General features: G+C 62.7%; 1 protein-coding gene across 1 annotated transcript in view; it reads left to right on the top strand.

Moving 5' to 3' along the window:
- Window positions 1–1,905: 1,905 nt before the first annotated feature.
- The window catches only part of BAHCC1 (BAH domain and coiled-coil containing 1), a 59,241-nt gene continuing 38,984 nt past the window's right edge, over window positions 1,906–22,162 (top strand). Inside the window, exon 1 of the mRNA XM_047833163.1 lies at window positions 1,906–2,092. Within this exon, the coding sequence (XP_047689119.1) occupies window positions 1,906–2,092 (187 nt within the window). The remainder of the gene's footprint in view (window positions 2,093–22,162) is intronic.

The raw sequence follows: 22,162 nt of genomic DNA on the forward strand, positions 1-22,162 counted from the left end.
AGTTCAGAGACAAAGAGAATTCTTTGTCCAGGTCCCGTTTATTTACAATGCAAAAGTTCTCCGAATAAATATTAAAAAAGCTTATCAGCTGAGCAAATATGTATTCACTTAATACATTATGTTTTTGGTTATAGATTAAATCAAACACCAAATAGTCTGCAAATAAGACGTTGTAGAACTCGTAGCATTACATATAACAATTTAAAATGGTATTCACGAGATGGAAAACATCTTATTCGCCCTCTCTTCACGGTGGGACGGCTAAAAAAAACCCCAAACAAACCAGGTTTCCTGCAGGGTTCACAATTAACATTGAGCCTGCCCATCTCCCTTTTGTTGGAGGGGATAAAGAACATTAAAACAATGCAGGTTTAGGAGGTTAAGAGCGATATGCAGGGTGGGAGAGCTGCACACGCTCACTCACAGTGGTGCGGTTTGTCCCCGGCTCCGTGGCTCCACGCTCAGCCCCGCAGTGCACTCCCTTGGTTGGGTGGGGGTGGAAAAGAAGGGAGGTGGGGGGTGTTTCTAAGTGTCCCTGCCGGGAGGTGGAAACCCATAACTGAGTCCCAGGGTCTGCTGGGGCCTCAGCTGGGAGGAAGGGTGCACGGGGCTGGCCGACTTTCCTCGCCCAGGGGGCCGAGCTGGCCGCCACAGACCCTGCTTGCCCCGGGCTGCCGGCTGCCGGGAGACCCGGGGCAGACGCTGCAGGGAGAAATTCTATGGCCGATGTGGGGCGTTAAGAGAAAACAATTTCTGACTCTCAAAGCACCCCCCCCTCCCTAAAGTCCCCAGTCCGCAGAGGCAGATCCTGGGCAAATTTGGGGGGCGGGGTAATTGTTTCAGCCTCGCCGGGAAGCTCCCGGCTCGGGGACAGCAGGCCGGGCACTGCGGCGTGGCCGCCCAGGTGACACTGGCAGCGGACGCAGACTCCTGGGACTCTGGGAAGCTGGCCCGGGGTCCCCGGCCCAGGGTCCCCGCTTGGTGCTGGGGACGGGGGCCTCCTCCCGTTGAGGGGGGAGGGCGGCAGGTTCTAAAGAATGGGCCGAAAGACGCATGGGGGGATGGGAGAAGGGGAGAAAAGGAAGGTTATAAAAAAAAAAAAAGTCTTGAGTTACAATCAATAAAATTACTCGCTTAATTAGCATGGTTATTCGGTTAAGCGGAATGTAGTAAAAGCTGGACCTCGGAATGACGGGGGAGAGGAAAAAGGCAAGCGTGGACCTCGGGCCTTTTCCTCCGAGACACCTCTGGGCAGCGGGGGAGGGGAGAGGGTGTGCGTGTGAGTGAGTGAGTGTGTGTGTGTGTGTGTGTGTGTGTGTGTGTGTGTGTGCGTGTGCGTGATGGCTTCGCAGATTTGGGTTTTTATCACCCAGCGGAGCCAGCAGCCTTTTGCCGCGGCGCCCTCGCCGCAGGGACCCGCGGGGACGCGGAGGGGAAGCGGCGAGCGCTGCAGCCGGGTTCCCCCAGGCTCCTCGGGGCCGAGCGTGGCCGGGACGGTGCGTGTGCGCGCGGGGACCGGGCGGTCCGGGGGCCCCGGCGCGCGCGTGAGCGGCGGGACACGAGCCGCGTGCCCCGGGCCCGGCCGCCCGGCCCGGCCCGGCCGCGGCTCCGGCCGGCGGGCGGGGCGAGGACCCCCAGGCGAACCGAGCCCCCCGAGTCACCGAGTCTCTTGTGCTTGCCTCCGCAGACTATGGACCCGCACGGCGGCCGCCGGCTCGGCGCGCGGCCGCCCGCCGAGGAGCCCAGTCCGCCGGCGTGCTGACCGGCCCGCCACCCCGCCGGTGACCCCGGACGCCGCCTCCTCCGCGCCGCCCGCGCGCCGCCCGCGCGCCGAGCCGCCCCCGGGCCCCGGCCGCGCTGCTCCCCGGAGGCGGCGGCGGGCCGGGGCCGGGGCCGGGGCCCGGCATGGATGGCCGCGACTTCGCGCCGCCGCCGCATCTGCTGTCGGAGCGCGGGAGCCTGGGCCACCGCAGCGCCGCCGCCGCCGCCGCCGCCGCGCGCCTTGCCCCCGCCGGGCCCGCCGCGCAGCCCCCGGCGCACTTCCAGCCCGGAAAGTACTTCCCGTCGCCGCTGCCCATGGCTTCGCACACAGGTCAGTGCCGGCCCGGGCGGGCGCGGGAGAGGAGGCCCGGCCGCGAGGTGGGCGCGGGCCTGGGGGAACGGGCGCGCGCCCCCTCCGCGGCTGGGAGCGCTTGCGGAGCAGCCTTCGGTTTCATTTCCCTGCACGGGCACCGGTGGCGGGCCCCGAGCGGGGGCCCCCCGAGCCGGATCATCGCGGTTTAGAGCGGCCTTCCCCGGGGTCTCCGGGGTCTCGGCGGGGCAGCCCCGGAGCCGGCTAAAAATAAAGCCTTTCCCCTCCTGCCCCCCTCCCCCACCCGTTCCTGCAGAAGAACTAAATTCCGCGGAAACCTCATTTCTGCATTCTGCATTCACATCCTTAAGACATTCTGGGGCTGGGACAACGAGGCACTTTCTGCGGGAACAAAACGGCTGTTGTGACTGGGGGGCGGGGTGGGGGGGCGCCGCGGCCTGGCGGATTAGGGCGGTGTGCGCGAGGGGTGAGCGTTAATAGGGACTGCCGGTGTAAGACGAGCAAATCCTGTTTCTATATAAAGCCTTGAAGTGTCAGGGTGAGAATGGGTTTGCAGGGGCTGCGTGTGCTTTCACAAGTGCCTCTGGTATCCTGCTAAAGCCGGACAAAGCGTGGCCAGAGCGCGGCCCAGGCTGGCGGCCCGCGGCCCTGGGGGAGGGCAGCGCCGGGCGCCGGCCGGGCTGGGGGTGGCGCGGGACTGCCTCCGTATTTCGGTGCAGGCGAGTTCGCAGCGAATTTGCTCCAAGAGGAGGGAACTGTGGCTGCCCGGCGTTCCTGTCCTCTCCGATCCCCTTCCGGAGAGGGCTGGTCCTTGGCAGGGCTGACCCAGGCCTCCGGAGCCACCCTAACCCTTCTGAGGTGGCTTTGATATTACTGTTGAGCAAGGTCAGGGGAGAAGCAGAGCCCGGCAGCCAGTAGCCGAGGGGCAGCTGCCTCGAGGAGACCCCGGGGGTCACTGGCCAGCGGCCACAGAGTTTGCAGGAATGGTTTGGGGCTTGGTGTGGGGGCCTGCTGGTCACCCTTGAAGGCTGGCTTGCTTTTGTTTACAGTTTGTCCTAAACATCAGAAATGTTGTTTGCCGCTTTTTTTTGTTTGTCAATTTGGCAGTAACAGTTATTATTGCTAGCTTGATGAACTGTGAATACTAATAAAATTATATCTGCTTTAATGGGATTACAATTAGCGTGTGGATTAAAACGGATGGAAGAGTCGAGCTAGAAGGGAAAAAGTCAGAAGGGAGGGCAGTCAGAAAGGAAAACATAAATTTCCTAAAAAGAAAAAATATGAAAATTGCTTAATTACTAATGGGCTTTTAGCATTCACAACATGAAGAGATTCGGAAAGTTAGACGAAGGCAGAGAGTGGAGGGGCTGGGCTCCCGTGCCCTCCTGGAATCAGCCCCGTGCCGTTTCCTGCCCCAGCGCGAGCCTTCGGCAAGGCTGCCCTTTTTTTTTTTCTCTTCCTCGCTGTTTCCTCTTTCTATCCATTTCTTTTTTCCCTCTCTAGATTTATAACTCAAAAGAGGAAAAGTACTTGCTTGGGAAATGGGTGATTTAAAAATATCCGGCCAGGCTGTCCCTGAAGTTAAGTGTCCCTCCTGCCCCTGCTTTGGAGGTGCTGCCCACCCGGCTCAGCCCACACTGGGGGGCTGCGGCCCAGGGCTCACCGTGGCAGCAGGGACAGCACACCCCCCTACTAGCCCCTTCTCCAGGCTGCTGGCTTGCAGCCCCTGCTGAGGGTGGGAAGGCCGAGCCTGCAGGCTGGGGGATGGGGAGAGAGCAGCTGTACTCACCCCCCCCCCCCCATATGCCAGGCCCACTAGCCTAGCAGGTAGCAGCATCACAGAAAAAAACAAGGGTCTGGAAGGGCCCCTGACACTGAGGCTTCCCCAGGGCTATCCCACTCTGGGGAGGCACAGCCAGGTGGGATTCCCCGTCAGTTCAGGTCACCGCTGCCTCTTCTGCCCCCACTCATCCGCCCACAGCCTAGCCAGGTCCTGGTCAGCCACCATGTCCCTTTTCTGCTGTTTTTGCCGGATGGAGGCACCACCAAGTCAGGTGGGAATGCGGTCGGGGTGGCCCGAACCATTGTCTTGCTCTTTTCAAGTTTGACCACGTGGTTCTTGGAGCAGAGGCCATGCTGGGTTTGGGAGATACTGGGTGGGCGCTGGCCGGGTGTGTGTGTCCTTGACCTAGACCCAGCCCGTCTCCCCATACGCAGGGTGCTCTAGAGGGCGCTGGAGGTCCCCAGGGCACCCTCAGAGGGGGGCTGAAGGGCCACGTGTTCCCTGTTCCTGGAGGCCATTTCCACCCCCCTGGGGGACCAGAGAGACCTATTGTGCTTGGAGGTGTCCGACCCATTAGTGACGGAAAGGCTGGCCGAGCGGGCATCCAGCAAGAAACATCTGCTGCTGAAAGCCTTTTGAAATTGCTGAAAGCCAGAATATCGTATTGGTTTTTAAAATTTAGCTACATCAATTTTTTTTTAAAGGAATTATACACCAGATCACTTTGCTCTGGTCTGTATCTATATATGATCTAGTTTAGAAAGAAAAAAGTATAATTAAGTTAAAAAAATTTTTCCCCATCTTGTGCACGGATTTCCAAATGGCTAGTTTGGCGGATTCTTCTTCCCATTTCCGCAGATGGCCTCGGATCCGCAGGCCAGGCCAAGGCTGCCGCAGCCGGCCGCCCCTCCCCGCTCCGACCGCCCCGCCGAAAGGAGAATTGTCTGAGCTTCTTGCTATGTGCAGGTCTGACGGGGGAGTAGTAGGGTCCAGTCACCTCGGCCACCCTGGCCGGGCCCAGGGGCTCCGGCCACCAGGCCGCCACCCGTGCTGCCCCACCCAGTGTTTTCAAAATGTCAGCTTGAGGACCCTGATGGGACGTCAGGTTTCTTCCATTGTTTTTCTAAAAATGGAAGTGCTTGTAGCTTTAGAATCGGGCTGTACGGTTTTATGGTAAAGTGCTGTTCCAGTAACCTTGTCACCAAAAGGTGCAATTAAAATGTTTGGAATCATTATTTTTAGTGCAGTGTTAGATTTTGTCTCTAATACAGATGGTCCGGAGGCAAAGCTGTGAAATCTGGGGGGGTGGGGGGGGGAGGAAAATCAACAACGCATCAACCCAAGGTTTTTCATCAGCACTACTGCCCGGAGCGATTGGGGACCGCGCCTCTCTCTCGGAGCATTTAAAAAATTGGCAGCCTGGCCTGGGAGAAGCGGGTCCCCACCGCCTCTTCCGGCCAGTCAGCTCCAGGCCTCCTGTATCCACCTCTGCCCATACCCCCTCAGGCCCATCAGGCCCAGCCTTCGAGAATCATCGGGCCTCCAGCCGAGGTAGGCGGAGGTGCGGAGGTGCCGAGAGTCTTGGTTTCAGTAATCTGGCTGTGGGTTGGCTTCTCCTCTTTACCTCTTCTCTCTCTCTCTCTCTCTCTCTCTCTCTCTCTCTCTCTCTCTCTCTCTCTCGGGGTATAAATGGTATAAATGGCCCGGCCTGGAAGCCAGGGGCCTGGGGCCTGGGGACGTTGGGAATAAATCGGGCAGCAGGTCCCTTCTGCTGGGAGTGCCGCAGACTCCTTCCCTGCTGAACGGGCTTCTGATTGCCAGCCTCGAAAGGAAAGAAAGCAAAACACACTAGAGGAAAAAAGATAATTTCCTAGTGTGAAAAGACCCCATCAAAGGTTCCCCCTCCCTCATCATGTGATATTTTTTTGTAAAGAAAAAAATACATTTTCGTAAATACCTCATTAACTCAATGACACGACGGAGTGTTTCTGCAACAGTTACCAACATTAAGTAGGTGTGAAAAGAGTTACTTTCTGAAGACTCTACCCATCCTGCTCTGAAAGTGACAGAACCAGACATGAAAGCGGCCGCCCAGCCTCAGAGCCCCGGGAATCCCGGCGGCCGCGTAGACCAGCCCGGCTGTGGCCGCCCTGCCCGCCCCACCGAAGCCATTTTTGGAATGTGGGTTTTTTCTCAGTGGGGCTTGCGCTGCCCACGTCTGATTATTGCCTATAAGGATATTCCTATAGGAATATTCAGGTCACGTGAGTAATAAAGCAAATTAGCCGGCGAGGCAGGGAGCGGCCTCGTATGGATAGCACATCTCCCCTGGAAAACACACGCACCCCCCCCAAACGCTCCCCGGTTATTCTTAGAAATCTCCCTCCTCTGCTTCGAGACTGGGTTCAACAGCCCGCACAGACAGGACCGAACGCATAGGAGTCTGTTAGAATAACACGGATGAGGCTAAAAATACCCCTCAGAAACACACATAAAAAAGCCAAATCCAACAACAGAACGGGCTAAAAATATTCCAGGCTTTGGCAAAGAGCACAGAGTTAAATAAATTATACAAGAGCCATTCATGGGAGCAAGTTGACTTTCTCTCTTACGGGAACTTGGTTCAAGCTAATAAAAATAATAATTTACTGGCCACTGAGCTTTGCATGAGTTTAAATTTAATTGGTGGGGCTTCTGGTGTTTGTCACTTCTTGGCGATTAGTGGGCTTGTCCTAGCCTGGGGCAGGGTTGGGGGGGGGCGGCGCTGGGCCTAGGGTCCCTGGAAGCACAGGACGCTGGAGCAGGGCCTGGGTGAAAGGGTGGGGTGCCCAGGAGGCCGGAGGAGGAGGGAGGCCGCGGGGTGGGGGTGGGGGGGCGGTCAGGGGAGGCAGAAAAGAGACCGGCAAGGTGTGGCTATTTTAATTTGATAAATGATCGTACACCTTTAAGAGTGTGTTTTAACAATCAAGATACACTCCAGCAAGTTGATAGGCTGTTCGCTGTCAACTTACATATGTCATCAGAGCAGGCTGTGAGCGTAAATAATGTTCTAGAGTGTGCGGGATGCGTCGCAGCCTCTCCTGGAGCCCGCCAGGTAGCACCCCTGTCCTCTGGCCGGCGCTTCTCTCTCCTGGTGTCTGGGGTCAGTGGCCAGAGGAGGGCAGGAGGTGGGGGGGGGGGCACTTTGGTCGAGGTCTTTCCTCTCTAGGGAGTTCCCGGGTCTCCCCGCCAAAATAAGAGCTGGGTGGGCTTGCTAGAGAAACCAGCACGCAAAGGCCTGGGGCGGGAACTGCAGCATTGGCTGGTGTCTAAATTCAGCCGTTCTCAGGCATGTTAAATTTCCCGCAGGGATTAGGGTCAGGTAGTCCCCTTTGCACCCTCCTCTTCTTCCGTGGTTCCTCGGTGGAACACCCCCAGAAATGCCTGCAGGCCTTCCTGATCCCTAAAAGACTACACTTCCCAAGATGCCCCTGGGTCAGCTCCAGGGAGTGGGGGGGGGGGGCTCCCTAGCACAGAGAGAGTTCAGCCAGTGCCCCTGGGAGTGAACTCTTTTCAGGTGGGTGGAGAGGGGCCCTGGGCGCCCCCCGTCCCCCGCCCCCCCAGCCATCTTTCCCTGCATCCTGGAAGAGGCCTCTGGATATGGGCCCCCAGCAGATGGGAGCTGCCCTCCACCCCCTGGATCCTGTGTGGCCGCTGTCTTGATTGGCGTGTCCAGAGTCCCTGGGGGTCCCCACCAGGCCCCCTGATTTCGGCCCGCCGCCCGTGCCTTCCCTCGGCGTGGTCTTAGAGGGGTCCGGTCTCTACGCGAGGGCCGGCGCGGAAGGGACGTGAGGCCTCTGCCCCGCATCCGGGCTGCTCTCTGTCACCTAGTGCCACGAGAAAACCCCTCACAGCCATGCTGTCATGGTCTCACGTCCTCAGACAGCAGCTGCCTTGCCTATCAGCATCCACCCTGAGCGACTTCTGGCAGTTTCTAAGAAGAAAGCTTCCCCCAGGCCAGGCCCCTGTGCAGGAAAGCCTGGCTCATCGTCACCTGTCCAGAGAAGGTTCTCAAACCAGTCGCCGCCTGCAGCCCACTGGAGAGGTGACCCTGCTGCTGCCCGTTCTTCCTGGGGCCTTCGCATCACACGACATTCTCCACGCTGACGTGGGGCTTTGGGACGCAGAGCTCACAGCCTGTCTGGCAGATAGGCGACTTGCTCTGCTCTTACCCCCCCCCCCCCCCACCCCTGACTCATCCACTAGGGACCAGCTCCCGGGTCTCCGGCCCCCATTAACCTCTGGGGTCTCCATTGTCGCACCAAAGACTGGGTACCACAAGCAAACCGCAAAATCAGAGCCAGCATGCGGCCTCTAGAAAATGTCCCGCGGCCTCTAGAAAATGTCCCGCAGCCTCCCGGCCGCGCCGACCGAGCTCGGGCCTCGGGAGCCCATGTGCGTGGGGCTGCCGCTCTGCCTTGGCTCTGACGCTCTGCCCGCTGACGTTTTTATGGGATAATATACCGTTTAGATCACGCAGGTCTATTTGTCAGTGGGCCGCCCCTGTTTGTTGTAATATATAATATTACTGCCTCCTGTGGCCCTGTGAACAGCTGCCTCCGGAGGCCAGGCGACCGGTGGGAACTGGGCTACGCCCGCGGGAGGTGGGGGGTGCTGGATTTGCCGAGGGCCTGGCGGGGAGGTGTCCAGCGCCCAAGCTGGGAGCCAGCCGGGCTGGCATCCGAGGGCCGCTGCAGCTGTCTAGACGATTAGGTTCCAGATTGGATCAGCCAGGAAGAGTTTTTCATTCTGACCTGGGTGGGGGGAGGAGGAGAAGGGAATAAACAGGTGGGTTGGGTTCCCTGCCCCCTGTCCCCTCCCAGGCCCCCCAACAAAGAGTCCAGTGTCTCTCGATGCAAATGCTTTTGAGGCTCGGTGGGGGGACCCACTGTGTGCCTGGAACCGGATGGAAAGATGAAGCCCCCTCCCCGCCCCCCTCAGGGCAGGAACTTGGTTTTCCACTGGAAATTTCCAGAAATGGGGGAGGGGAGGAGAAGATGGGTGTGCTGTCCGCAGGAGCCTCTAAAGCAGCAGGCTGGGGTCCCCGAGGGTGGTCTGGGAGCAGTGCCTTCTGGGGGCACCCCGTCAAGAAAGTGAGTCCTGAGGTGAGTTGAATAAGAGCTCAACCAACGCCCTGTGCCGTCCTCCCAGGAAGGTGGGTCTCGGCCGGGTCCCTCGGCCTGTCCCTCCGGGAAGCCAGGGGCTTTCCTCCGGGGGATGTCCACCCCACAGGCAGCGCGGGGGGAGCACACTGTGGCCCCCCCGACCCAGAGGCAGGCGTGGTGCACGGCTGGACAGGGGTGAGAAGAAGGCCCTCTGGGGGCCCCAGGAACGGAGCCCAGGGTGGGGACAGCGGTGCTGGCAGTGGGTGGGGCTACACTGCTTGCCCGGCGTCCACCCAGCAACACTGAGTGACAGACTCCATCCCAGGCACAGCCCATGTCCCCTTTGTGGACAGAGGCAGAGGCCCACCCTGCGGACCCCAGTGGACCAGCCAGAGGGTAACTGGCTGAGCTCACCTGTGCCCCCAGGGCCCGGATGCAGGCCGCACCCTGCTCACCTGTGCTCAGGCCACCGGACAGGTCTCACGCTCACCCACGACCAGCCTTCGGGGAATCCCACCCGAATTCTGCGCCCACCTGCCCAGTGACCTGAATGTGCGCGCTATTCTGTCTCCCGCCACCTGCTCCTGGGCCCCTGCCGGGGTGGAGCCCCTTCGGGGCCCTCACTTACGGGGCTTGGACCTGGTGAGCTGCCCACCTCATTTTAGCTCCTTCCTGCCCTCTCGCTGTGGACCCCGGAGCCCCTGGCCCGGGCCCCTGCCGGCCGCAGGCTGTTCCCATGGCCACTGCACTGCCCCACGCACCTCTGCTTCCCTACCCCCCGCCCCTCCCGGAGCCACCCTCCAGCCGGTGCCTAGGCCGCCGGTGCCCAGGCCTTGTGCCCCGCCCTTGTTCTGATCCGCAGCTGGCCCTAGAGGGTCCCGGCCTCACGCATTTCCAGAGCCCCAAGTGATTCTGCCATGCAGCTCTGCCCAGGCCCCCCAGCCCCGAACGTGCCCCCAGCTCTGCTCGGACTCCCCCTGTCCTACTCCGGAGGGCCTTCCTGCGCCTGCAGCCCACCTCCTGCCCCACGTGCTCCGTGGCCATCCCAGCGCAGCCACCCTGACCCGTGGCGGTGGGGGTCCCTACCCCAGTGGACGGCAGGGGCCTGAGTGTGGGGTGTCCGTGTCCTCTGTCCCCGCGGCCTGCCAGAGCTGGGCCACCCAGGACGGGGGAGGCCGCAAGGGGGGTGTGTGCCGAGCTCGGGCGGCACGTGTGTGCTTGTGGACACGAGGTCTCTGTCCTGCAGTGTCACCCCCACGCTGGAGAAGAGGGCAGACCAGGACCCTCTCTGGGGGAACCGACCTGGGGAGATGTGCCAGGGCCTGCACTGGCCCTAGGTCTCCTCGCTAAAACCAAGCTGCCCCGCCCCCACACCCGAGCACGGCACGGGGACGCTTGTGCTGGCGGTGCCCTCCACATGTCCCCAGCCTCTGCAGCCACCTCCCAGGGGCCAGGGCAGCATCTCCTCACCTTCCAGAAGCATCTTGTGTCATTGCAGAGGCTCCCAAGCTGTGCCACATTCTAAAAGGTGTCGGAGCTGAGCAGGTTGGCACAGTGAGCTCTCCCCTGTGTTAGTATCACACCTGGCGGCAGGGGTTGGGGGCAGAAGCCAGAGGCTTCACCTGGGTCACAGGGCGCTGGTGGGAGGGGAGGACATGCCCCTCCCATCCCTGGTGGCCGTGTGGGTGGCTGCGCCCTGCAGTGGGGTCACGGGTGGGGGTGGGGGGGGCAACCAACCAAAGGAAGATGAGAGCTGTGGAGGGAAAAGGGGGCAGGGAGAAGGCAGGGGTCGTGGGTCTCACCCCCTGCCACCATGGTGTCTCCGTCCCGGGCAGGCAAGCCTTTCACGCTGTGCCGCTTTGCTTTCTGGAGCTCAAGCTCTGTGCGTGGCGGGACTGGCCGTGCCCAGGCTTTCTGACAATCGGCAGCCCCGGCTCTGTCCCTTAGGAGCCCGTTAGAGCTGGCTGGACACATGCTTGTACACAGTCCTGCCCCAGGATGTGCCCGGAGGCCTGGAGACAAAGTGACAGAGCCCTGGGTCTTGCAGGAAGGGCTGCTTCCCTGGGGACAGTCAGGCAGACCTTCACGGGTCATAGTCCCCCCGGCCCTTCTCCGTGGTGTCTGTCTTGAGGTCCTGTGGTCTTGGGGCCTTAGTCTGACCACAGAGTTAGACAAGGGGTTCTGGGGGCACCCGAGGGGCTCAGTCGGTTAAGCGTCTGACTCTTGGTTTTTGTCTCAGGTCATGACCTCACGGTTGGTGGGTTCAAGCCCCGTGTCAGGCTCTGTGCCGATAGTGTGGACCCTACTTGGAATTCTCTCTCTCCCCTGCTCCCGCTCCCTCCCCTGCTCCTGCTCCCTCTCTCTCTCTCAAAACAAATAACTGAACTTTAAAAAAAACTTTTAAAAAATGCATTCTGGCTCTTGCACCCCAGCACTGGGGTCCTGCCACCGTCCCCGGCACTGGGGAGGTAGAGACCCAGGTCTGGGCCGAGCGGCCTGCAGGTCCTAGAGCCCCGCAGCGTGGTGTGTGTGGCCCTGGGTCGGTAGATGGAGGGGACACTGGGGACCTCTCTGGAGCCCACAGGGAACGGTCCAAGGTCAGAGGCAGGATGACCCCGGGAGGCTGGGCAGATGACCCAGGGCAGGCCCCGGGGCCCGGAGGTGCAGGGCTGTTCTCTGCCTGGGGCAAGGGAGGCTCTTGGGGTCACCCTTGGGCTCCTCAGCTGAGGTGCCACTGCATCCTGGAGGGGCCCTGCCTGTGAACCGACCCTGAACCCCCCAGGCGGGTCAGCAGGGAGAGATGCATCTGTGGGCACCTCTTCCCTCGTGAGTGTGCAGAGATGCGGGTGGTCGCGGCCCAGGACTCCGGCCTGGGGCTGTGAGTGGACCTGCGTCTCTCCTCTCCCAGCCTGTGTGTGTCCCGGGCCTCCCCGAGCACGTGTGTACCTGGCAGGGCCTGAGCAGGACTCCACAGCCAGCCTCCTTTCTGCTCCTCCTTTTCTACACCCCCAAACCCTGGCCCCAGACAGGCACCTGGGCCCAGACTTGTAGTCAGTTTGGGCCAATGAGAGCAAGACTCAGCAAGACCCCGGGGCTGGGGACACTTGCCAGGGGGGCGGCCACTGACTGCCAGACGGGGAGGGTCACCCAGCCACAGCTGGCTGGCTCTGTCCTCTGCCACTCAGGTCCTGACTGAGCACGAGAGGCCCGGAAACTCTCAGGTTAGCGCCTCCCTCCCTCCCTCCCTCCTTTCTCCCCGTCCTCCCTTCCTCCTCTGGCTCTCCAGCCGGGGGCTGCCCCGGGGGCTGCCCTCGTCTCTCTCAAGCCGAGCCTGTGTGCTGACCTGACCCAGCACACCAGCTGGACTGCAGGCCACCCCAGCCTGAGGCTCACTGAGGTCCTTCCCCACAAGCCCCCCTGCACCTGCCCCTGCAGGCCCTACTCACTCTTCCCTCCCAGCCCCTTGCTCCTGTCCCTGTCCTGTCCCTGTGCGTGTGCTCAGGAAGGCACCTTGCACTCCCCTGTGGCACTAGCCCGGGTGCCTCCTCCCCTGCACTCCCCAGGGCCCTGGCGACCAGCAGTTGGTGGGTTCAGGACCCAGACATGGATGAGAACGCGGTGAGGGCAGAACTGGGGCCCCCAGCTGCCTTCTTTTTTTCTTTTTCATTCATTCATTCATTCATTCATTCATTCATTTTTGAGAGACAGAGACAGAGCACAAGCGGGGGGTAGGCAGAGAGAGAAGGAGAAGCAGAATCCGAAGCAGGCCCCAGGCTCCGAGCTGTCAGCACAGAGCTTGATGCGGGGCTCGAAACCACAAACCGTGAGATCATGACCTGAGCTGAAGTCGGACGCTCAACCGACTGAGCCACCCAGGCGCCTCAGTCCCCAGCTGCCTTCTGGCCTCAGCGGCTTCTTGTAGGAAGGTGACAGCAGATCCCTTTGTCCCCGGCCTGTGTGCCCGGCCCTCCTCACCCTGCACAGGTTGGGGAGGGGGAGGGGTTGGACTCCGGAGCCTGCAGGACGTGTCCTGTGTCCCCATCCAGGCAGCCCACCACGTGCCCCAGCCACCCCGGCCAGCAGGTCGCCTGTGGGCAGTTAGCCTGAAGCTGGTCCCCTTTTTGAGACTTTTTGCATCCCTTTGGGTCTCCTAAAAATAAGGTTTTAATTTATTTTAAATTAACATTAGAATTAAATCTAAATTAAGTTGTAATACATCTTTAGGCCAGCTCTTGAGAAGCCCTAAACGTGTGCGAATACAGATAAGACCGAGAAAAGTTGGAAAGGTGCACGTGCGGCTGCCTCGTCCTTCGTAACCTGTTGCAGATTTGATGACAAGTAGCGGAAACCCAAAACGATGAAGTCCAAAGGGCCCTCGCTTGAGTGGGAGTTGGGCCAGCGGTCCTTTCGGTGCCGAGCGCGAGGAGGGACAGGACGAGACACCTCACAGGGGCCTCGCGGCCGCTTGCGCCTACAGTGCTCCGGCTCTGCTAGAAGGGAGGTGGGGGGCACCTCTGTGTGGCCGGGCTGGGAGGCTGCCAGCTGGCCAGGGCGGGGCTGGGGCACTTCCCACAGAAACCCGCATCTCTGGCTTGTCTGCGGAAGCAGATCTGTTCCCTGAGTTGCCGACTCCCCTCCTGATCCTCCCTTCCCCTTGCTGAAGGTTCCTTCTCTGCTCCGGGCTCCACTGTAAATGCTACAAAAACCCTCTGCACCTGGGTTCCAGGGCTTCTCTGTGTCTTCGTTAGCTCCCGCCGTGTAACGGATCATCCCAAACTTGGCAGCTTACAACGGCAAACGTTTATTGTCTCTGTTTCTGTGGCTCAGGATTCTAAGTGAAGGTGTTCACCCGGGCTTCAGGCATCTCAAGGTTTGGCTGTGGGGGACCCCCTTCCAAGCTCCCCCTCCCCGCCACGTGGCTGTCACAGGCCCCAGTTCCTTGTCGACTGCTGGCTGGTGACAACGGTTCCAAGGGTGGTGAGCAAGGCGGCAGCCACGGTCTTTTTATGACCTGATCTCCAAAGGGCGTTTTCTGTTCGTAGAAGTGAATCTAATCCTGCCCACGCTCAAGGGGAGGGGGTTCCATGCAGGGGTCAGGGCTCGTGGGGGGCCCCACTGGATCTGGACCCCTCCTGAGGCCATAACTGCCCCAGTATGCCAACTACTCCCAGGTCCCCTCTGCGGCCCGGGCCCTCCTCCTCCAACTGCTGGCCAGCCGAGGCCCCCACGTTCCCGGGCTCCCTGCGTGTGACCCGGCCCAGCCGCTGGAGAACTCCCTCCCTCTCGGCCCCTGCCCCCTCCTTGCTCCACAACCCTGTCGCCACTTGGTCACGGGGACCCCGCTCTGGCCCGTCCCCTTCAAAAGCCCCATCCCTGCTCGGCAGAGGGCCCTCAGACAAGCGTGGGCCTGCTTACCCCGCTGGCCGGGCGTGTTGTCCACAGAAGCACAGCATCATCTTCCCACCTGTGAGATGTCTGCTCCCAGGGATGCCATCAGCAGGCCAGCAGGCTGGCCCCAAAATAGCCTCGAGGACGGTGCGGGTCACCGAGAGATCCAAGGGCCACTGTTGGAGGCCAGGGTGCCTGGCCTGCGGCTTCCTCGGATCCCAGGCGGGGCCTGGGTGAGGGCGGGTGACCCCGCACTTTGCGGGCACTCAAGAATTGTTTGTCTAATGAATGAGCCTGGTTAGAGTTTCACTCTCCGGACGGAGCCCGGGGTTCAGGCTGTGGCTTGGGTGACAGGGGTGTCGCACCGTCAGGTCTGGGCAGCACTTCTGCTGCTGTTCCGGAACCAGCCGCCTGCTCTGTGCAGGTGCAGGTGCCCTGGGCTTACCTGGGCTGCCCCCTGGACCACCTGCAGCCAGTGCAGGCCCTGGGTCCCCCTGAGGAGAGGGGAGCTGGCCCTGGGCTGGCCACTGCACAGGCAGCCAGGGGTCATGGCACATTTGTGGCCTCTGACCCTCGGAGGCTATGTGTGAGGTGTCCTCTGGGGGACCTTGCCTGTCTGGGCAGCCCAGCGCAAAGCCCCCTCCCCTCCTTTGCACAGGACACTCGCTGGGAGCCCGGGGTGTGAATTGGGCGAGGGGGACCGCCCTCAGGCTCGGGGACGAGTCTCCTGGGGCAGATGGGGTCCAGGTGACAGAGGCTCAGTGACACCACTGGTTTGCCCTTGGTCACATTGGGAGCAATGCGGGAGCACAGGCCTCTGGGCCGGAAGCCCCGGGCTGGTTCTCTGCCCACGTGCCTCCTCCCTGGACCCATGCAGCCCGCCGCCCCCCAACCCCGGCCCCGGCCCCTAGCGGATGGGCAGCCAGGGAGCATTGGGCAGGGTGCCAGGTGGCAGGTGAGCTGGGATGGGGGGTTGGCTGCTGGGTTTTCTGTCATTTGGAAGCCCCTGCTGGGCTGGCCCTGGCCTGGTCCCCCACGGCCTCCCCTGGCCTGGCCTTCAATCTGGCCCCATTCCAGAGGCCTCCCCTCCCACCTCAGGGCTACTGCTCTGTCCTGGGGGCCTCTGGATCAGTGGGGTGCAATTTCCCCACCCCCACCTTGCCCTGCACCCCAAGAGTCCCCAGAAGCACCACCGTTTTACCTCTGAGGAGCGAGTTTTCCTTCTATTTATGCTGTTCTTTTTTTTTTTTTTTTTTTTAACGTTTATTTATTTTTGATAGAGATACAAAGCGTGAACAGGGGAGGGGCAGAGAGAGCGGGAGACACAGAATCCGAGGCAGGCTCCGGGCTCCGAGCTGTCAGCACAGAGCCCGACGCGGGGCTCGAACCCATGAACCGTGAGATCATGACCTGAGCCGAAGTCAGACGCCCAACCGACTGAGCCACCCGGGCGCCCCGTATTCTGACTGTTCTTAGAGACTAGAATATCTCATTTTGACACATGTGAGGGAATGGGGTGCTTCGTCAAAGTGGCCTGGCTGCAGGAAGACACGGCGAGGGTGCGGAGAGCCCCCGGTGCACACCCGTCCCCTCCCCGGGCTGCCCTGCGAGCCCTGTGGGCCAGGCGGGGTCTATACCCCCCACCAGGAGCCAGCAGGGAAGGCGTGCGGAGGAACGGCCCCTCAGAAGGTCGGGCTGCCCAGAGGTCTCGGCCAGGAGAGGCCCGGGGCCTGGGTCACTCGGGACCCCGTCTGTTGGGAACGTTGGACACGGGTGCCGGGCAGGCCCAGATCCAGGCTCCCCCCAGGGTCCCCTTGGGGATTTGGTCTCACGCAGGCGTCTCTTGGACGAGTCACATTGGCTCTCTTGGCAGGATACTGCCAGGCCTCCACGCGGCCAAGGGCATCGGCTTGGCGGGAGCCCCTGCTCTGACCCCCACCCCCCCACCCCTGCACGGTGGTGCAGTCTGAGAGAGGAACGGCATCTCTGCTTCATTAGACCCCTGCCTCTTCTCCACCTCCCTCCCCCGGCCCTCGCATCCCACACCCTGCAAAGCATTTGCGGGCACTGCTCTCAGGACTTCTGTTCCCTTCCGCGTCCCCAGGCTCTTCTACTGTGGGCATTTGCCCCGGGTTTCTCTCTGGCACTGTGCCCTTCCTGCCAGGTCCCGTGTCCTCTCCTTCAGGAGCCCCCTGCCGTGAGCAAAGCGCTGTGGGCCAAGAGACCCTTCTGGCCCTGAGGGCAGCCTTGCGCTGACTGGGCCTGAGGCAGGACCAGCCTCTGAGGGGCGTTGGGGTCGGGTGGCCTCACCCTGCTGTTCCTCAGCCCGTCCCTGCTGCTTTCTGGTCTCTGTTCTCCGTAGGGTTGAGCTGCTGGGACCCTGGACTCACCAGGGGCCCGTGCCTGGCAGCGGGCCTCTCCCTCGGGCCCCGATGGGTGTTTAGTGCCTGGACGCGCTGCCGGGTGCCGAGTGGAGGGCTGGGTCGGGCTGGGTTTCACGGAGGAGGCCGAGTGCACACTGAGCCTTGAGAAAGAGGCAGGAAGGGATGTATTCTAGAAGGGGCAGCCCTAGAGCGTGAGTCCCCACGTGGCTGGATCGAACCAGACCTAAAGGAGGTGGCTGGGAAATGAGGACAGAAAGTCAGTCCTGGCAAGAAAAAAAGGAAGGAAAAAGGAAAGGGGCATCTGGGTGGCTCAGTTGGTTAAGCGCTGACTCTTGACAGGCTGGTCCATGCAGTGACCCATGGAGATCTCGGTGCCCCTTCTGGCCCCACTCCAGGACCTCGCAGCCCGAGCCAGCTCCGTTCTGGGAGTCAGGCCCTCGGTCCCCGGTCCTTCTCAGGCACGAGGGAGCAGAAGCTGACCCGGGTCCTTGCAATGGCGGGGCAGAGCTCTCCCAGCCCAACATGGCCGGGAGAGTAGTGACCCCAGTGCTCACGGCCGTCCCTGCCCGCTGCCCCACGGCCACAACTCTGCTGGAGCTCGCTGACGCACACTAGTGCCTCTCCCGCTTGGCTGTGGGTGCCAGGTGCCCGGTCAGCCTGTAGCCTCACTAGGTGTCTTTGGGAGGCGTCTCTGGACCCCTCCACGCCCACCCAAGCCAGCCCAGCTTCCAGGCCTTGTGTCTGGACCTGGGCTGGATGTGGGGTGTCATCTAGGATGTTCCTCACACCGGGGAGATGTGGCGTCCCCAAGGGCCCCATCCTGAAGCTGCCAGGCTCCGGGCAGGGCAGGAGCCCTGCACTTACTTGGGGCAGCAGAGGGGCTTACGAACCCAGGCTCGGTGATGCTTTAGCTCGGCTCTGAGTGCCGAGAGAACCACCTCTGTGGCCAGCAGGCTAGAGTGATGGCGTGGGGAGCCTGTGCCCACGACAGCTGTGGCGCACATGCCTTCTGCTCCGGGGCCAGCACCCAGGTGGGCATGCAACAGGGGTGGCCTCTGGGTGGGGGTGAGGGGTGGCAGGAGAGGGACAAGTCGTGCACCTTGATCTGGGGGCAGTAGGAGGGATAAACAGGTGGAGAAGTGGATAGATGGATGGGTAAATGGAGGGCAGGATGGATGGAGGGAAAGAGGGAGAGAGGGATCCACAGGATGGGGGATGCACCTGGGGTGAACCTGACCCCAGGTGGCCTCCAGCCAGCACCTGGCCCCCACCCCTCAATTTCTCCGGCTGTGCTGGCCTCGGGGCCTCTGCCCAACGCAGCCAGTGGTGTTGCCTTCGCGAGGCTGGGGCGGCAGGAGGAAGATCACAGTCTCCGGGCCCCAGTCCACTGCCAGGCCACACAGGACCCGGTGTCTGGTCCTCTTGGCTGGCAGTGCAGACTCACCGCCCCCAGGCGTGGAGCCTTCCCAGGAACGCGGTCCCATCGGGACCCGCCCATCGCGGTCTCCATCCCGTGCCGGCAGGACCCGATCAGACCAAACCCCGAGAGCAGACCTGCTCGGCCCTCTCCACGCCCCCAGCCCACTTGCCTGCCCTCCGGAGTGTCCTGGAGGGGGACGTGCTGGCTGCCCCACCGGGGAGAGCGTGCAGGGAAGGAAGGCCGTGTGAAGAGAAGCGAGGGGGCGGCCCTCAGCCGCTGCTGCCCAGACCCCCCGGCCGAGGGGCCCTCTGAGTCACTCTCAGCCCCGAGTCCGAGGGCGGCCCCTTCTGCCCAGCCAAAGGGCTAAATTTACCCTTTTAATAAGAACCAGACTTATATCCGAGTTTCCTTTTCTTTTATTAGTTCTGGGCTGTTGGTGGTTGGGCCTCCCCTGTCATCTTGCTTCCACGTTTGTCGGCTGGGTGGCTCAGCAACCACAGAATTTTCCTATTATGGCCTGAGAACTGCTGCCTTTGGGCCAACCGGGGCTTCTGGAAGGTTCTCCTGGGCCAGCGGAGAGGGGCTTCCCATGTGACACACGCATGTTTCTGGGCTGCCTCCACATCCTAGGGCTGGGCCGGCCAGGAGGTTCACCCACGGCTTCACAGTCCTGCCTCCTCCGCCCGTCCCTCCTCCCTCCCTGTGCCCGTCTCAGGTTCCTCTCGTCCGGCCAGCGTCTCGGAGTCGTGGACGGCAGCCGGGATCCTTGGGAGGAGCCCTCAGGGACTCCGAGGGGCCGTGGTAGCAGCAGGGCAGGCCCGGTGTCTGGTGGGACGGAGTGAGGGAATGGGCCGGACAGGCCAACATCTGGGGGCGGCCAGCTTGTGGCCGGAGGGGACCGCCCCAGATCTGGACGATGCGTGGGTCCTGGATAGCCTGCCCTGCGGGGGTGTGGGGGGGGGGGTGTCACAGATCAGAGGGGACTTCGTGCCAATCTAAGCTGCTTCTCCACCGCAGAGGGGGGTGGGCTGCCTGTGGGGAGGCGAACTTGGCCACGTGGCCTGCCAGCTGTCCCCCAGAATCCACACGACTCCTGGAGCCACTGTCAGCTCCTGGTGGCTGGGGGCTGAGCAGCCGGCCTGGGGAGGGGCCTGCTCCCGTGCAGCAGGGGCTCGGGCTCGGGGGTCTCTAGTTTGGTGCAGACGACAGGCGAGGGTCCCCTTCCAGCACAGGTGAGCCGGAATGTGCTCCCACTGCCCAGGGCGGGGGAGGAGGTGGGCAGGGCCCGGCGGCCTGCGGCCCCTCCCACGTCACCCCGGGGGCACACGGAATCAAAGGTCGGGGGCCTTTTCCGGGGCCAGTAAGGGGACCAGTCTGGTGGGGGTCTGACCCTGGGAAGCGGGTCTTTGAGGCCCCCCTCTCGCAAGAATCGGGTCAGCCACCTCGTGCGTGTTCGGGGCCGTGCCTCAGACACGCGTGCACATCTGTGTCCTGTGTGCACGCCCGTGGCCAGCGTGTACAGCCGTGGCCATGAGTGTGCGCCCGGACACGCCCCGTGAGCCCCCACACACGGTCACTGTGCTGCCTCTGTGCACGCGCACGCGTGTGCCCGGGCCAGCGGTGGGTTCCAGCCGGGCCGGGACCGTTCTTGGGTGGATCTCCCCCCGCTTGCTTCCCAGCCCTTCCATCTTAGTCCATGCAGGACCAGGGCTGAACGCCGATGGACACTCTCCTTCCTTGTCCCCTGTCCTGGAACGGGAGGGGTGTGGCCAGGTCCCTGGGGCGGACCTCCTGCCTCCTCTTCTCTGACAGCTCCCTCTAGGCCTGGCTCAGCACAGGAGGGGCACTCTGGCCCCCCCAGGCGGACTGCCTGTCCCTCCAGTGTCTCAGCAGCCTCTGGTGTCCTGGGGGAGATCCCGGGTGCCCCCCGCGCGCCCAGGTGGGCCCTGCAAGGCCTGAGGGAAGTGGGGAGCCTGAGCAGGTATGAGCGGGAGGGTGGGAGCTGGGGAAGCCCCACCAGTAGCCAGTCAGCTGGGCTTCAGGAGCCTCAGGAGCCCTGAGAGCCCGGGAAGGGCTTGCTTCTCGGAGGCGGCCGGCAGCCATCTCGGTGAGGCCTTTCCTTCACGGCCCGTGTCACGGTTTCCAGAGAGGGAGGACGCCGTCCCCGTGGCTCACGTCAGACCCAATAAGTGCCCATTCTGCCCAGCTCTCGGAGGCCCTTCTGTCCACCTGTCTTTCCCCGACTCCCGCTCCCTCTGCCCTCAGCCTGGGGTCACAGTGAGGAGACAGGCTTCTCAGGAACCCCCACCACAGGACGGCCTGGTGGGGAGATACGGGCAGGGGGGAGGGCACGGTGGGCACCTGGCACCTCAGACTTGGGGTGCACGGCACAGGGCCACCCGTGTTGCTGCCGGTCAGGCCCGCGGGGGTCTCGGTGGCCCCTAGACCGTAGGCTCTCCCCCGGGCAACACCTGTGCTCTGGGGCAGGGGCGTCCTCAGCACCTTGGCCATGGCAGGTGGGCCTGGCAAACAGACTGATGGAGGAAGACCCCGTTCTCCAGTGTTGCCCGGCCACGTGGTGCCCCCTCTCCAGCGGGCCAAGGCCGGACTCAGTGGTCGCTGGAGGTTCCTGGGGTGTCCGGGGCATTCCAGCCGGGGCAGCTGCGAGCGGCTGGGTCGTCTGGGCCGCGGGGTGTGGGGTCAGATGGGGCGCCGGGGTCGGGGCCGGGGCCGTGCCCGAGGACCTAGGCCGCCAGAGGGTGTCAACCAGGCCTCCCGGGCATGCTGGCTTCCGGAGCAGTTTTCCCGGCCAGCCGGGCGCCCAGGCCAGGCCTCCGTGGGGCACTAGGCAGAGCGAAGGCGGTGCCACAGCCGGGACTAGAGCCCCGTGTCTGGCCTGGGCTGGCGGCACGGCGGGCCATGCATGACGCTCAGGACACGGCGGCTCGCCTCTGGCCCTGCCGAAACGTCACACAGCTTCGGGCCCCTTCCCCGAGGTTATCGTGAACGTGGGACGTATCTGTGACGGGAGCTGACAGAATCTCAGGGCAGTGGCCACCACGACCGCTCCTACTGGACGGGGCAGCCTCAGAACGGATAGGCCTCATTCAGACCTCAGCTGAGGCACTGGGGACCCCGGGGTCCCTTGGTCAGCCCCGTGGTGGCCCGTTGTCTGGGACTGCATAAAAGCAATTAGTGTGAGGTTTGTAGAGCCCCTGGTCTGAGAGGGGTAGTGTGAGTGGCTCCAGGACTGGAGGACTGGAGCTCCCAGCCGGGGCGGGGGCGTCCAAACCAGGAACCCCTCTGGCCTTCCCTACTGCTCAGGCTCCCACCGTCCCTTCCCAGGCTGGTGACCGCAGCGCTCCGTGGGCAAGGACCTTGCCAAGAGGAAAGAAGCCTTCAGCCCAGTTCCCGGCCAGACTTGGCCTCGAGGCTCCGGCCCTGGCCCTGGCCCAGGCCGCCTCTGCTCACGCTCTGTCTGGGGCTGGCTACTGGTTGGCGGGAGGGGCTAGGGAGCTGGTAGCCAGGTCTGCCCCAGGCCCCTGCTGGCCAGGCACGCTGCCAGCCGCAGACTCCTTGGAGGTGGAGGTGACGATGCGAGCCGGCTGGGGGTGGGGGGAGGTTCCAGGGGCCATCAGCCCTCTCCCCGCCACCCGGCCCCGCAGCCCACCTGGCAAGGCCTGCGGCACCTTCGGCTGCGTCCACGCCTCTAGGCCAGGACGGTGGGGAAGAGACCGAGCCGTTCAGAGCAAGGACCGTGGAGCCCGCCGCACAGGGCCCAGGCAGGGGGGACTGGCCTGCAGGAAGCGGGAGGCGGGAATGGGAGCCCCTGGAGGGACCCGGCGCTGCAGACCGGGGTTGTAGGAGGGAGAGGCCACCTGGGTCCCCGCAGGAGTCTCCCACAGCGGCTCAGGGCACGGGGTGTCTGTGTGTGCAGCCGGGGCCGGC

The sequence above is a fragment of the Prionailurus viverrinus genome, chromosome E1, assembly GCF_022837055.1.
Source record: "Prionailurus viverrinus isolate Anna chromosome E1, UM_Priviv_1.0, whole genome shotgun sequence".
Taxonomy (NCBI): domain Eukaryota; kingdom Metazoa; phylum Chordata; class Mammalia; order Carnivora; family Felidae; genus Prionailurus; species Prionailurus viverrinus.